Source organism: Meleagris gallopavo, chromosome 1, assembly GCF_000146605.3.
Source record: "Meleagris gallopavo isolate NT-WF06-2002-E0010 breed Aviagen turkey brand Nicholas breeding stock chromosome 1, Turkey_5.1, whole genome shotgun sequence".
NCBI classification, from domain to species: domain Eukaryota; kingdom Metazoa; phylum Chordata; class Aves; order Galliformes; family Phasianidae; genus Meleagris; species Meleagris gallopavo.
This window is the reverse complement of record NC_015011.2, coordinates 15,768,614-15,785,502: the sequence shown is the minus strand read 5'-3', so window position 1 is coordinate 15,785,502 and position 16,889 is coordinate 15,768,614. Positions and strand designations below refer to the sequence as shown.

The 16,889-nt window shown below is 35.3% G+C and overlaps 1 protein-coding gene across 1 annotated transcript in view; it reads right to left on the bottom strand.

Annotated features, from left to right (window-relative positions):
• LOC104909211 (protein piccolo-like) overlaps nucleotides 1-16,889 on the bottom strand; it is a 121,309-nt gene that overhangs the window by 47,496 nt on the left and 56,924 nt on the right. The window contains 1 exon segment of the mRNA XM_031552121.1: nucleotides 10,997-11,091. Within this exon segment, the coding sequence (XP_031407981.1) occupies nucleotides 10,997-11,091 (95 nt within the window).

Here is a 16,889-nt window from a genome sequence, read left to right as displayed (position 1 = left end):
ATGGTTACCCCTAAACTGAGTCCCATGTATGGAACAAGAAGGGATGAATTCTGTAGCAAACAAGAGAGTTATTCTTAATCTTTCAGGCTGCCGAGAACCAAAACTTCAGCACATCTTGGAATCTGTACCTGATGATAAGCTATAAATAAAATGTTCTTATCTCAGCCTTAATTGTTCATACTAACACACATCCACTGCTCTCTGTAAAAACATTTTTACAGTTCTAGACATACAGAGAAAACCAGTAGTCACAATTACTTTGAAAAGTCAATGTTTTCCATTTTATTTGCTCTTATAAACTAGATAATCCTAAAACTAACATGTAGCTCATTTCAGCAATATGTTTTGCATAAAAAATAATCACTGCTAAGATAGCTTGAGAGATATCTGCCTTTTGCTCATGTTTAGTTTACTATTGCATGAATAGGATTTTTTACAAAGACGGATCTTCATGATATTTTATGCAATGGAGGTGACAGATCAATCCTTTAAATGAAATGCTACAGAGAAAGATGGAAATGTTCGAGCAATGGAAGGCTTTTGGAACTCCTAGCTCTATCTGGTCTTATCTCAGGTACTTAACTTTTAACACGTAACTGAGGAGCTAAAGTTTTGACCCTGGCTACAGCATTCCCTCCCTAGGCTATGGAACATTATTTCCAGATACAAACACCATTGAAGGGCTAGCAAATGCCCTAATATTCCTAATCAGGGGAGAAAGCCTGCAGCACAGAGTTCCAGATGAACTTCACTACAAGGATGACTTTGAGGTGTGCAGACAGCTCACAATAACATGCAAAGATAAACTTTAAACTGATAGCTTAACAAAAGTTCCTAATTCTGTAATCTGATACTTAAATTTCTGAAAGACCTGAAGACACTTCCACTGACTTATTTTCCATCACATCTCATCTGTTTCAATCTCTCCTTAATCAGAACTATAGTATGAATGTATCTATTTCCTCAGTTGTGTTTAACGTTGGCTTTATCATTCAGAGAGCTTATCATTTGGTACTGATTCTTGCCTAGTATTTGTTCATTATCTCATATAACTGATACATGCATCCTTTCAGTGCCTGAAGATTTTGAAAATGAAGGGAAAAGGCAAAGAAGAAAGCAAGCAAAAAGTCTGGAGAATAATTCATAGTCAGGGAAACAGAATATTCCCAGGTAAGAGAGCACCAGTCCAGCATAAGATTGTCTTTAAAAGGAATATGCAATTTAGTCAGCAAGATAATCCTGTCAAGAATTGTAACTAACTCAAAAAAGGGGAGCATGCTGTGCATTTTTGTAATTTGCCAAATTATACTACTGGATATCTACATGAAAGATTAAAATATTTTTATTGAAAAACTTCAAACTAACATTCATTACAACTTCTTTTCAATATTTTTTTAATAGAAATGCAATCTGTTTAAAAGCCAAACATACTGTGATGCTACAGTGTAACTAAAAGCAGATGCTTTTTGGGCTTTTAATATGCAAATAAATCCTATATACTTCAACAATCATATACAATAAGATTCATCTTACTTTCAAGAGACACCATGGGTACAATTATAATCCATATTATATAATCCAAATAATCTAAAATTATGTAAGCCTTCCCAAAATTAATGTACTGCTAACTCTCAACAGAAATATTAAAGATAAGAGATAAAGACAAGTTTGGACTGCTAAAAAATAATAAACAATCCAAATCTAAAAAGGAAGCCTTATGTGATAATCTCTCTTCTTTGGTTATAGCAATCCAAATTCAGCCAATAAAATTCAGGTGATGAAATTAAAGAGAGGGTCTTATCCAGATACTGACTCCATTATTTCATGTAAACAAAATTTTTACACGGATTTTTATAGTATTTGAAGAAACAAAGAAACATTTCATTAAAATTGAAAATTACATTTATTTTTTATTAACCTACATATCTCAAATTAAGGATTCTCATTCACATTCTAAATGTAAATTTTAAAAAATGCCATTTATCAGCAAGCTTATTTTCCTTAGTTTTTTATTTGGTTTTTTTTTCAAAAAAAAAGGAAAAAAGTAACCTCCTGTAAAATAGGCATTTGCTTCAATAAAAATTCATTTTTTTCTGTTTATCAGCACAAATTGTAAATAATCACAGAAAGCAGGAGCCTTTCTAAATGCAAGTTATGGAGAATTACAGACAGAAATGTATGAAGAGAGTATTATAGAAACCGTAGTTCCAGATCTAAGGAACAGTGAATTCTAGTTTCATTCTAAAAGATAACAAAAGTCCTCATATCTGTATAATAGTTTGTGTAATCAACTCCCAAGCCTTTGACGCTAAAATAATATACAGCGCGACTGTAAAATGAACCATTTATGGGGCTCTTTTCAAAAAACCATCTCTAGGCAATGAAGTGGAAAGTTCACATCTGTCTTCAAGGGTAGAACTGGAAGCAGTTTCCAGAGTGCACAGTGAATTTTTGTACATCAAAGCAGTTACAATGATGCCCTTCAATAATCTGCATTTAATACGTATCAGATATTTCAGAAATACTTCCTTTTATTTATAGATGGCACTCTGATTCAATTATTCCAATTATTCTACAATGGCAACTAAGTATATTCTTTTTAAAAGTTTGAATTTCAACCGTACTTACTTCAGATATTTGCAGTATTAATTTATATTTTCCGCTTTGAATACAGTAAATAAATAAATAAATAAATAAAAATAGAGCAGTAACTCCAATACAAAAGCTTTTAAATAAAATTGTAGAAAAAAATAATCATGCAAATAATTCAATTGACTTTTCATTCCATAGTAGTTTTTTGGAATTTAAACTAGAATCCCATGTTCCTAGCTAGATTCACAAAATTCATTATTAGAGAGCTGGTTTGGGAGATTTTACTGCTGACTGATTTGTTACTGAAATGTGAATGGCAAACATGAAGATGTTGTTACTTCCCTCATTTCTAATCTCACCATATTTCAATGTTAAGGGCAGACTACCAAAGCTTAAAAAGAGACACCATGAAGAGTGGGTAGAGTTTTAGGAATGTACAGAAAAAATGAGAAAAACATAACACATCTACTGAATATCTCAATGTAATCAATATTCTAGCACAGTTTGTTGCAAAATAATATTTTAATAGAGACAAAAAGTCTAGCTCATAGCCCAGTTATTCAGGTAAAGAAAATATAGCAAAGAAAAAGAAGATAGAAACAATTATTTGTTTTGCTCCTGGGCCTTGATAGGCAAGATGTTAAATAAATATTGAATTTTAGAGAAACAGCAAGACATAAAATATCTGCTGACTGAAGGAAAACTTCATGTGAAATGACAAAACAGCTTCAATCTCATGGTTTTCAACTTTAACCTACATCTTAGTTCATCTACTTGTGTAAGTAACCTGAAACATGGATTTCATCACTATATTTGCCACTCTGTTACTTCAGGCGTAGTCAATATGGGTTCATCATCCTGCCTTAGTAATTTTATCTCCTTCTATGATAAATTCATCCATTTGATTGATAAAAGGAAGGTGGTGGATTTCAGGAAGGCCTTTCATATCATTCCTCACAGCATTCTTCTGAATAAGCCGTCCAAAAGCAAGACTAACAGGTTCACACTGCACTGGGCACCAGAGCTCAACAGGTCATAGTGAATAGGGCTACATCAGGCTGGCAGTCTGTCACCAGTGCTGCTCCCCAGGGCTCAATGCTAGGGCCAGTCCAGTTCAACATTTTTACTAGTGATCTAGACGCATGAGTTGAAAGCATCCCCAGCAAGTTCAGTGATGATACTAAACTGTAAGGTGCTGCTGACCCCTTAGAGAAAGGAGAGGCCTTGCAGAAGGATCTAGATACATTGGAATACTGGACAATGAGCAGTGAACTGAAGTTCAGCATATGTAAATGCCAGATTCTGTCCCTGGGATGGAGTAATGATGGACACAGGTACAGACAGGGTGAGAGTGGCTGAGAGAAGCTCAGCAGGAAAGTACCTGAGCAAAGAGAGAGAACTGCATTTCATTAGTGATATTGATCATGCCAGTAGGAATACAAAGCCATGCATGCAATAACATTAAGTATTTTAGGAAACTTATTTAGATAAAGACAGAATAGATTGATCTGAAAATTAGCAGTGGGAGAACTGATTTTTTTTCTGGTTTTATGTAAAAGGATTCACTCATTCAACCCAACAAACCCAATGAACTGATCTAGCAAGCACAAGTATAAACGTAAGTAGGCAGTGGTCTAAGGGTTTAACAAAAACACCAATAAAACAGTAAGTGCAATCATTACAAAACTCATGGCAGCCTGACTGTAGCACAGCATATTTGACAGGATGAACGTTCACACACTAACATCACTGAGATGAAATGGAAATTCAGCTGCTGGAGAATGAAGCAGAACAAAACCCAGAGGACCTTGGGCGCTCCCAGCTAATAGATGGCACCTTTTACTCTCATTCCATCAATAAAGATCCTGCTTAGAAAAACACTGATTCAAAAAAGGGGAAAAGAGTGCTGTACTGTCTGCTAAGCCTTCATGCTTCAGTGAGTGATTTATGTTATATAACAGCAGTCACTATGGTAACAATATACTTAAAGAAAAATATGCAACTATAGGACTGGGTAATCTGTTTTTAGAGCTTCCCCTCTAAAACCTGATGAAGTTTTTAGGAAGTTGTATGTTTGCTAGTCTGATTTTAAAGAACTTGTCTTGGTGAGTGTGTTGTAAAAGCTTTCTACCTCCCAGAGCATTCAGTTTTCAGTTGATGTCTGAAAATAATTTTAAGAGCTTAATCTTAATCTTATTACAAATCAGTATTAATCAGTAGATTGGAAAATGAATCAATTCTGTCAAAAAGACTATCTAAAATGGGCACACATTATAGAGTTTTTTGTGCAATCTGCCAGGAAATAAATTCACTGAGTGAATCTTAGAGATAATTATATAAATCCTACTCTGGCCAAAGAAAAAGATTATAAATAAATAAAGGATTTGATGAAAACCTTAGAAACCATTAAAAGCTCCATTGAAAATCATGCAGTACTTCAAACTCAGGCAGCTTTACTTAAATGACACCCAACAATGTGAAGGCAGTTTTCTCTGTTGCCCAAAACCACCTGATGCAGATTGGTTCTACATGGATGAAATTCTCTGTGATTAGCTGGAGTGTGTCCTCATCTTCCATTATTGAAAGGCATCAAATATTTGTAAAATGTTTTCCTGTGGGGGAAAAAAAAAAAGTGTGCAATCACTCTAGATTAATATAAGTGTGGAAGTGTCTAATGAGATACTAAGAGATTGCTAAGGGAGCATGTGAAAAAGCACTGTAAAATGAAGTAGTCATAGGGAACCTGGAAAATGGCCTTTGAGGACAACAGTGAGATTGCATTTTAGGAAGGTCAGAGAATTGGTATGTTTTTATGCTATCTTCTTTTCTCATTACAGTCTGACTATTTTCACCAGAACAAATTAAGTTTGGGATATTTTCTCGTCACATCAGAATCTGTGTAACAAGAATGCATTATAAGTTTGTCTTTCAAAATAATCCTTACAAGTATAAATTATATCAGCATTCAAGGGTGACAGTTTATAACTCTTTGCACAGTGCTACTAGATAGATAGATAACCAATATCTGACTTTAATCTCATATTTACACGGTGAGATTTACAAGTGTCATCAGAAAAAAATGGGCCCTTTGTGAGTTTTTGCAAATGTCATGTCAAATGAATGTAAACATAAGGCTAATTTACAAAGTTCAGATGCAAAATAAAACAGAGAATCTAATGCAGCAGCTGATGAGGTGAGAATAAATAGTATTTACCTCCCTCCTATTTAGTCTTTTCTTCTGATCTAGTCCATTTATTATAAATTCTACTGTTTCTGTAGTCCTGATTTATCTTTTCTAGAAGATCCCTCTTTTCTTTGCACTCTACCTTTCTATCCTACAGGGATGATCATGTATTGCATTACGACAGCCTGCTCATCTCAGGATGTCAAAGTTGTGCCCAGACTTTAATTTGGAAGTCTTGTAAGAGTAAACAGCAGTCCAGTACTGCATTTTGTGGAATAATCAACGTGAAATTGGAGAAGTTATAATACATTTTAGACCATCTGATATGCCAAACACAATCCAGAAGCTGACCTCTAGATCAATATCTATATTTCCTTCTCCTACCTGCTCACAATAATTTTTAGGAAATTCAACTTCGTATTTTGATGGAGAAGAGAAATAAGGGAAAAGGAAATGTGTCAAAAAATTTAGTGATGAATGTTGCAAGTTCCTGTTTTTTATGGTATTCCTTGAAAGCATTAGGTAAGAATATAATGAAGACTTCTCATCCAGGAATACAACTCATACTAATGTTTTTATTATGTTGGTTTTTTTTGTTTGCTTTTGTGGGGTTTTTTTCATGTGTATGACTTTTTATTATTATTATTCTACACAAGTAGAGCATAGTCATTCAAAGTAACAGGGCCAAAGAAAAAATTTATAAGAACTCCAGATAATTTTCCAAAAATACCGGAATACAGTGATGGTTTCCATAGAAAAAGATCTCTAGCTGAAAAACAGTATCTGAACTTGGTGTGCTATGAGCATTCACTGACTTAAACAATACACATTTAGAACAAAAAACCTGCAGTTACTATGGTCACTTTCACAAACTACTGATGTATTTAAATGTGTTTCAGTAATTACTTTTGGAAAGAATGTCAATAAATAATGATTAGTAGTTTGAAATTATGTGTTTCCATAAAACTGCTGAAGAATCATTTAATGTAGCACTGTTAAAGTTCATCCTAAACAGACCAATTAAAATGAAGATTCACAGAGTATGCTATAAATTAATGAAATAGTTTCCTGTATACTGCCTGTGAACAATAACATTATTTAAAATTCACAAGGAACAATAACTGTTCCTTGAATATAGAATGCAGTAACTGAAATCAATTAGATTTTCTCAGACAATAATGGCTGAAGACAAGTCTGAAATGCTTTCTATTTATGTATATGTGTGTGTTTACATGCAAATTTCAACTTTCTGGGTTTGCAGGCTGTGAATATTCCCTACAAAAGCCACCCAACCTTTATGGAAAAGCAACTTTTACTATTTTTATCCACTCTAAATTGGAATTACCTAAATTCTTAAACAGTTATACCAGCAGAATACATTTTGGTATTGAATAGAAAAGGTAGTAGAATAAAGAAATGTGAATGACAACTCTCTCTTCTGGGAAATCCAAAGAGAAATTAAATGCTTTAGAACTATAAATCTGCATCTCCTTCTTCAAGTGGATAAACACAATCTCAAGTAAAAGAGTCAGAACAGATATTAATCTGGCACTAAATTCACCTGTCTTTAAACATCTAAACAAATTTAGTTACTCTAAATTACTTTCACAGTATGTGAAAAGAAGCATTTGCTTCAAGAACACAAGTCATTGTCTCATTTATCTGTCTTAAAATTAGGTACAGCACAGTCTTAAAACATTTTTAAGGGAGAAAAGTAGACTTTAAGTACATTTTCTGCAGAGCCTTTTTTTTAATATATTTTATCTCAAAACAGACACAAATTAAATTGTTTTTGCCTTGAATCTTCTTTATGGACAAGTCTCCATGGTCAAATCCACAAATAAAGGGGTGAGGTTCTCTAATCAGGTGTCCAGCAAGGCAAGAGAGGTGACTGTCCCCCTCTATTCTGCCATCATGAGACCCCATCGGGAGTACTGCATCCAGACCTGGTACCTCCAGCACGAAAGACGCAGAGCTGTTGGAGTGGGTCCAGAGGAGAGCCACAAAGATGATCAGAGGACTGAAGCACCTCTCTTTTGAAGAAAGGCTGACGGAGTTGGACTTTTTCAGCCTGGAGAAGGCTCTGGGGGGACCTCACTGCAGCCCTCCAGTACTTGAAGGGAGCTTACAAGCAGGAGGGAGAGCAACTTTTTGCATGATCTAATAGCGACAGGACAAGGAGGAGTGGCTTTAAACTAAAAGAGGGGAGATTTATGTTAGATGTTAGGAGGAAATACTTTACTCAGAGGATGACAATTCACTGGAACAGTTTGCTCAAAGATATTGTGGATGCCCATTCCTGAAGTGTTCAAGGTCAGTTTGGATGGGGATTTGATCCCTCATGTATATACTTGATCCCTCTTGTATATACTAAATTTTTGTACATGCTACTGTTTTTCTAGTACTCATGAAACAATGATCACTGCAAATTCTTGGACAAATACATTTTTTGACCTCTCCTTTACATAACAAAATGACAATTGTGTATGTCCCATCAGAAATAAGAACTAAACTCTTATGTTCCTGTAGCAAAAATGACAGACACTGGTAATGTTTCTATTGTCCATAATCAAAGGTGCACTTTAGCAAATATAAAGTGTGAGTACAAATTTTTTAGAACAGCTTGGTACCCAAACTGCATTGAATCTGAGTCTACTCTATTGACATGCCACAAAATGCAATTTCTGAGTAATTAATAGGAACAGAACCCTAAGCTTCAATAGGAAACACTCCGAAGAAATTACTGTATTCTAGGGAGAGATTAATGTTCATCATCTCCTTTGTTATTGCCCAGACAAGCGTAAGGATTTTGCATTTTCTTGGCCCTTTGGAAAGCGGCTGACAGAAAAAGGATTTCACTGTTTTAGCCATCTACTGAAATGCTTTTAATGAAGCTTGAAAGAGTAATCCACACATTTTTTTTTGTTCTTCAGATAAGGTCAGAGGAAATCTCTTGGGAATGAATAAACTTTTCTTCGTTAACTTTTGCATGAGCTAAGTTAGATCTAAGGTTCTTTTAAAGCACATCAGTGGAATCATGCCCTATTCATGGAGATGCATGCTGCTTGAGTCACTCTGTGACATGTTCCCTCCTGAATCATTTAAATGTTTGATCAGAAACTATTTATTCATTGACACCAACAAAATCGTAGGGTGGGTAATAGATAAACAAACAAACAAACAAACAAACAAATAAATAAATGGTTGATTGAGGTATCTTTATTCTTCTTCATTTTTTATGTTCCAAAAGAGAGAAATACTCAACACAATGCATTTTCCACTAATAATTCCATCTATCTGTACTTTCTCTAAATTATCAAGTTATGTTTAAATTTTGAAATGGATTGTTGTTTTAGAAGTTAGATTTTAATGAAATTAGTGTGGTTTCTTCTCCCTTGTTCAACAGTAGAATGTAATATCTTGGAGCCTTTCTTGCAGACTCAGATTCAAAAGCTCCATACAAGCACACAAAAAGAGTGCTTGGAAAGTAACTTAGCTTCAGGATGGATTTTCTTGAGCTAATATGCTTTGAAAACAGCTCAAGGGTAACAATGAACAAGAATATTCATCAGTTCAGTTTTTATAAACCTATGTCAGAAAATATCTCAGTGAGATTTTGAATGAAGGATTTTTTTCCATTTCAAAGTGCTTGTTCTCCCTATCGAGAATTACTTGAAAAGCATATCAGCTTAGATAAAAACTTTGGTCAAAAAAGCGCTCTCAGATTTATCCATTACGGGCATATCCTGGGGTGCAAATCCATCATATCACGATATTCAGAGATTTAGAAAAAAGATATAGAGACATCAGAGGTATCAAAGAGTTATATTTAATTTTTGAATGTAAATATATATTTTGAATTAATGTTTTACAATGTTAATTATTTATGCAAGTCAGAATATAAATTTAAGTAATCAACCGCAGAATACAAATGGACTTCACAGAACTATGAAGAATCAACCTTGGTTGGTATCAGGAGAAATGTGAAACTGTTTTACACTCTGTTGAGTTCCAGCATCTCTGACCTGCCAATATTTCACAAATGTCAAGAGAACAGGATAATAATAAAAAAAGACTCCCTACCCACTTCCAGCAAGAACTTTTCTCTAATGTTTTCAGTCATGTCTGAAGGTTGAAATGCTTTTGTGGATATGGAATAGTTTTAAAATTATTGCCACGACATAATCTTCCTTTCTCATTCAGCCAGCATTCAGAAAACACTAACTCACTTCCACTCTAGAGAACTTATTTGATTTTTATTTAAGCTGTTAATTTAATTCAGTAACATTTTTATTAAAGGTAAAATCCTTAGACAGTCTCTCACTGACATGCACAGAATCTAAGAGGAAGAAAACAGTGAAAGCAGAGATAAGAATTTCGATTTCCCAAAGGCTGTTGAAAAGACACTGATGAAGTCTCACATGTCTAAAGTGACAGTCAATGTGCACAGACATGATTGTTTAACATGGACAGAAACTGCAAACCAATGGGACACTTAAGTAATCTTTTTGTAGTGCTCAGAGATTAACTGACAAACAGCAGCAACAGGATTGAAAATGTGCATGTTCCTACAAAGAAACATAGCTTCATTTGTGTGCTTACTTTCTGGGAGGAAAATGACCTGTAATAAATAACAATAGTGTGATTTCTTCACATTCTTAGAATATCAACAACAAACAAAACATAAGCAAAGAAATACAAGATTATCACCTTCCACTTTGGGAAGACTTTTTGCTTCAGAGCATACATAAACATCCTCCAAACTATAAGGGCCTTGTAATCAATCTCAAACCCTACCTACAACCATGATAGAAAGAAAGACAGGAACTAGATATTAGACTGGGATACATCAATTTTGTTTGTGCATATTGGTGTTGCTTTTTCTGTCTGTTAAGGGTGGCATAATCTTGCTTGAACCTTGGAGTCACAGCCACTTTCAATGCCTTACTATATCCTGCCTCATCTCTGTCTAACCATTTTAAATACTCTGCGGAGTTCAAGACACCAACAAGAAGCTGGAAGATATGACCTGCGCCTTCTGGATTGCAAGCCAAAGGAAAAAATCATAAAGTAAAATGCTTGAAATGGTAGTAGGTACCTAGGTTAGTTTTCTGAATCCACATTATTAAAAAATCATACTAACAAGAATTTTAGTGGGACTCTTCTAGGTCATTTCCTTTTCTAGACTCCATTAACTGTATTGACTGGATCTCCACTTACTGTAACATGAAGCCAGATACCTACTTGTAGGGAACTAAATTTAGAGATAGCAATCATTAACTGCATCCCACCCAGTCTCAAGAGATACAGCGAGCCTGAGGAAGAGAAAATTAAAAACTGATCTTACGTCACAGGTTCGTTCCATTTCTCAAATGAACTTTGCTTTAAAATATATCTATCCTCTGTTTTACAGCCTTTCATTTCAAACTTTCTTATTATCAAATAAAATTCATAATAATGTTAAGAAGCAAAATATCATTACACAGAAGTTATGTGGCAGATCTAAAATGCTGTCTCAAAGATCTTATTCATCTTTGGTGTAGCAAATAGCTACTTTTCCTCTTCAAATCCTATTTATTAAGAAGTAGTGAAAAATTTGATGGAAACATCATATACTGGAGAAAGTCATTCCCACAAGGAAGCTCCTACAAGTATTTGTATGTCTACATACAAGGATTCATATGAGTGAGCACAGTGACGATGTGGTCCTTAGAAAACAAGCACTTGGTAGATAAGGTCATGTAACTATCAGCATGCACATTTTCAGTCCTTCCACTGCAAATTAAAACACATTAGTTTATTGTGGGTACACTACTTCTACCTTTACTTAGGCTAATGCTTTTTAACTTGAAATGAGGATGAGGTGAGAATAAAAGCATAGGCAATGAAGTTACTGTGACTGTTTCTAATGTAGCCACACCACTGGTTTAAATGCTCATTTCCACTCTGTCTGAAGTTTAAAACATGTAGTACATTTGTAGTGTTTATTTTACGTAACATTTGTTACCATTAAGGTTGTCTTATCACCAGTTAAGGCTGCTCAGTTGACATTAGGTAATTAACAGCTGATGCTGACTGCTTTGCAGCCATTTAACTGTAGTCAGATATACAGTTCAGCTGACAAGCAGTTTGTCAAGCTGCTACAACTCCGTTCATATATGGGCAAGTTTTAGAACATATCTTAACATAATTTATTCAAGTAAAAGAATAGGCTGAGTAAAGAAATAACGAAAGATACAATGTTTATCACATTTAATATGAAAAATAATGCTTTTAAATGATGCTGTAATCAAGCAACTGTATGTTGATGAGCAGTAGTAATAAGTCTTAGTTATCAATTATCTACTGCTTAATTAGTATAGCTACTGAACCTAGGTGGAAATGTGGTGAGTTTTTTTTTCTGCAAGTGGAGCTGCAGATATCAGTCATGCTCTTCAGAACTGGCTAGAAAAGAATGCTTTCATGTAACATATATCAGTAACTACACTGCTATTCACAGCCTTTTCCTCGTTCTTGGAAATATGCTTGCATAAGATTTACAGGGGACACTGAAATGGCTGACATTTTAGGTTATAAAACTGCTTTAAAAACAAGAAGGCAATTCTGTATTTAGAAAAGGATATGACCTCATGAAGTACCACTGCAAAATACTGGCAATACAATTTGTCAATATTTATCAGCAAGGGTATTCCACTGTATAGGTGCGCAGGTATTTTTCTTGGCATTTTAGCGTCAACAGATGTCACAAGGTAAGGAAGCATGCGGCATTGGTGTGGCAATTCTATCTTAAAGCAAAGCTATCTTGTAGAAGAGCTTTTGTAACTGTCTAAACCCACATTCACTTGGCATCTGAACATAAGTATAATGGCCCAACCAACTTCTAAGCAGGAATTGTGCCACGATAACAGATGGATAAAAGTGTAGGCAGCAATAGGCGCATGTACCAGCGTCCAATGTATTTACTGAGACTTGGAAAACCTAGCCAGGAATGACTCAAGCGACTGAAATAAAAGCCTATGGCCAAGATGGCTTGCCAATGTTCAACCCTTCCCTCAGTTAGCATTTCAAAGCATTTGCATTCTGCCATTTCTAAGTTAGGGATAGAAGATAGGACACTAGGCTGTATAATAAATATGGGGGAACTTGGATTTTCAGTCTTATCTGACATTGGGTGTCTGTGTAGGTGTATGTAGGTGCTGACCACGTATCTGCCAACAAACAAGTATCCTGGGACCACTGTAGTGTCTACCTCATAAAAGTCTGCAACATCCTTATAGACCTTTCTTTACAAGACCCCTTACGGTGAGCAGTGCTGTTTGATCATCCCTTCAGTCATTAATGTAATTGCAGAGCTTGCCCCTACTGTGCTACAGATGAGGGAGGCAGGCAAGTTGCTATTTTCAGAGTTTGGTGAAGCGGTACTTGTGCCTCTGCACAAACCAGTTTTTCATCCCATTTTGTAAAGACTAGCAGGAGGAAGCCTCTAACAGCTCTTGTGAGCCAGAGGTGATTGGAATAGCAGTATGGTAAAGGGTTTTATACTTGGATTTTCATAGTCTGGTCATAGGAAACTGGTATTGAAAATATTCTTGATGCTTGAATTCAAGTTTTCAACATTAAATCAAACAGAACTGTATCCAGACATAGAACAATTGATTAAGCCAAAAAGAATCCAAGCAAAAGAAAAGCCCTCCTCAGCAATATCTGCTCTGAGGGCAGGCAGCTGCGAGGTTATCTCTGCACAGGGAAAGTGCTTGCTTTCTTCCTGCCAAATGCTGATCACTGTTCCACTGTATGAAGCAGATCAGAAACCTGGTCTCTATCCATAGTTATCTGACAGCAGCATACGAAAAAACAGCAAATGAACTCTGCCCTGAGAATAGGGCTTGCAGAAATTAAATTTGTGTGTACCTCGGCATAAAATAAAGCTGGAATTAAATTTCTACTAGACCAAAACCAGAACTCTCAAACACAATAAAATGCAGTAAGAGGGAAGAGGAAGGAAGAGCAAATGAGTTCCTTAAAGTCTCATATCAAGTAGTGGCCTAGAAAAGCATACAAGACATTTAGTAACTGGTTGGACTTCCAGAAAGCTGCCATATTACAGTACAACAAATCCACCAATTCTTCTTACAGGAAAGATACTTCATGTGACATGATGTAACCAAACAACATATTTTAGTGTCACATCCTAAAATGCCCTGATAAGGACTTGTAAAAAGTCCTGTTTTCTGGTTTAGAGATTTCATATGGCTCCTTTCTGGTAATTATTAAATAAGAGACTTCATATAGCACTATGACTGGTTTCTCATGCCTGCTATTATAAAAAATTGTGTTATTTGATATGGGATAACACTGTAAATAGTATAAATAGTAGGTATGCATGTTATTTACTACTCAGGCTCAGAAATAAGCTGATTTCAGAATAATATCAGCAATATGCTTCTGGTACTGTCTATGAATTAGGCTAATTTAATAAGTTCAGGAAAGAGAAGGTAGCATTGATGATGGATGATATTCTCCCAAACAAAATTACTTGACATACTAAGTGGAACTCAATGAGATCTCTTTATATTATCTAACAGTATTATAATGCAGAGCTCATACAAAATACTATCACTACCTGTGAATTATTATTATAAGTGGAAATACTGATAAAGAGACACTTGACACCAAGTGACAAACCAATTATCAAGCCTTGCAACTTTCTAGGAAGGCAAGATGTTTCAGCACAATCTGGAACAAAGCAACAGAGGGGAGAGGAAGTGTCTGTGTGAAAATTAAGAATTCCTCTGCCTCCTTTGTGCCTAAAAGCTGCCTGGCAAATTTAGGTTGATTAACAGAAGTTCTTTGAGAAAACTTTTAGAGAGTATATATTAGCCAAGAAGTTGGTGATGCTCAGGTATTTCATTTGTGTCTGCTGGGCAATAGCACCCAGCAAGCAAGCACTGAAAGCCCATCTGTTAGCAGAGATATTGCCGTGTTACCCTGGAGGAGTCCTCATGTCAGGCTACAAAGAGTGATGTGATGCAGGAAGCACTGCAGCAGGGCTTCTGTGTGACATGCAGGGCTCTGAGTCCAGAGGGAGCTGTCAGTTCAGCAAAACATATTCAGAATTAGAATTTCTTACAAAGCAGCATTGTTTATGAAAAGGTAGTTTATTACTTAAGTAAAGCAAGACTTTAATAAGGACAGCACAGTCTTGAAAAGCTTCTTTCTTTCTAGAGATTACAGCACAGAGGAGAAAATTAAAAACCAAGTACATTCGCTTTGCGTGCAGTAGAAAAGTCTGATGTCAACAAGCAAAAGCTCTTGACAAATATTGGCACTGCTTCTCTTCTCTGGATATTTGACCAGGTAATGGCTCAGTAAGTGCATACTTTCATTCACCTGATGGCAGCTTCAGAAAGCTACTGACTGTGACCTGCAGGGAATCCAAGAAGATTTCCTGAGGATAAAGATAATGTTTAATCTCTATATTCAGGTTCAGGTAGATTCTGGGATCTGCAAAGACAAGCAGCCCAACAAGCCCCTTCCTACCCTGGCATCCTATAGATTAGACTTTCAAAGACATCTTTCAGCCAGTGTGTGGCTAATTAGCTGAAATAATTTAATAATCATAGCTAGACAATAAACAAACACAATGTTCAGAGAGCCATTTAAAATCATTCAGGTTGGAATAGGCCCTTAGGATAACCAAGTTTGCAGGCAGAAAAATAAAAATATGCATGGACCTCTGACTTGTCATACTACAGATTCCCATAGGAATACTTGTAGCCACAAGTATTACTTCTGTTGAAATCAGCTATGCTATAAACACAGGTTTTGAGAGTGGTAAACATGGTTAAGCTAGAAAGAAGAGAATAATAGGGACTGTCTTTGTAGAAATTCCCTATTTAATTTTTAACTACATATTTTCACTACATGGAAATAAATGCTAACCTGTAACTGAAGAAATAAGGAAATATCTTTCATTGCCTTTATACTATCTATTGATTTGCTCATATAATTATAAGCTACCAGTTAGCTACTCAATCTTCTTTGTAATAGTTCTATAAAAATGTATGTGCAAATGAAGTTCAGCGTTCCCATTAGAACTTTTCAAGAAGAAGTACTTACTTTGCATGGAAAAATAGAAGGAGAAAATAGGATAAATTAAACATAACAGCTCTTAAATTGCATGTGGCTGGAATAGATTATTATATCTCTTCTCATATATTAAAAAAAAAAAAGAGAGAATAATGAAGTAAAAGAAATATGGAAGACAACATGCCCTATCAGATAATTGTACTAACTTGAGAAGATAACCAAGGGTGAAAAAGCTCCATAGTATCTATCACTACACTGAGTACAAACTCTTTGGTTACAGCTGGCAATTGTAATATAATAAAGCAAAAATTTATGGTGGTAAGTCATGAGGGAGTACTTTAAATTTTGGATTGGCTTATATTTGGCTCTTTCCTGACAGCAGATGGGAGTAAGATCGCTTGGTTGCTGTGACTTTGATTTGTTCTCAAGAGGCAATTCTGTATTCTTAAATTTAGCCTTCTGTATACTGAAGCATATGCTATACTGCCCACAAGACATAATTAATCTAAAATATACACAACTGCTAATCAGTTAGTCTCTCAGTAGACTGAAACCAGGATATTACACACAATTTTGAGTAAAATACTGCTGCTGAAGAGGGCCAGATGTTCTTTTCTGCAGCTACTGCTTCAGTTTAACTGCACACAAATTTTGTGCACACCAAAGTAAACGTTAAAACCTAGCAAGAAATGCCTACATGAACTTATGTATTTTTTTAGATATGTATAATGTATGTCATATAAAAATATGTCAGAATAGAAGACAGGAAAACTCCCTTGCAACCTCCTCTAGAACCTGTCATAAATTCTCTTTTGCTTAACTACACATTAACAAAAATCAAAAGCTTACTCTGTGCCAAAATCCCCATTTCTTGTGCTCACTGTATATGGCAAACTTGTAACAACCCAGTGTTTTCCTCTTTTTCCCCCACACATCTGAACTCTATCTACAAGTACTATATCAGAACAAAAATATACGTGACTGTATATAAAGAGGGAAACAGAAGGAAGGTCAGGTTCTATCA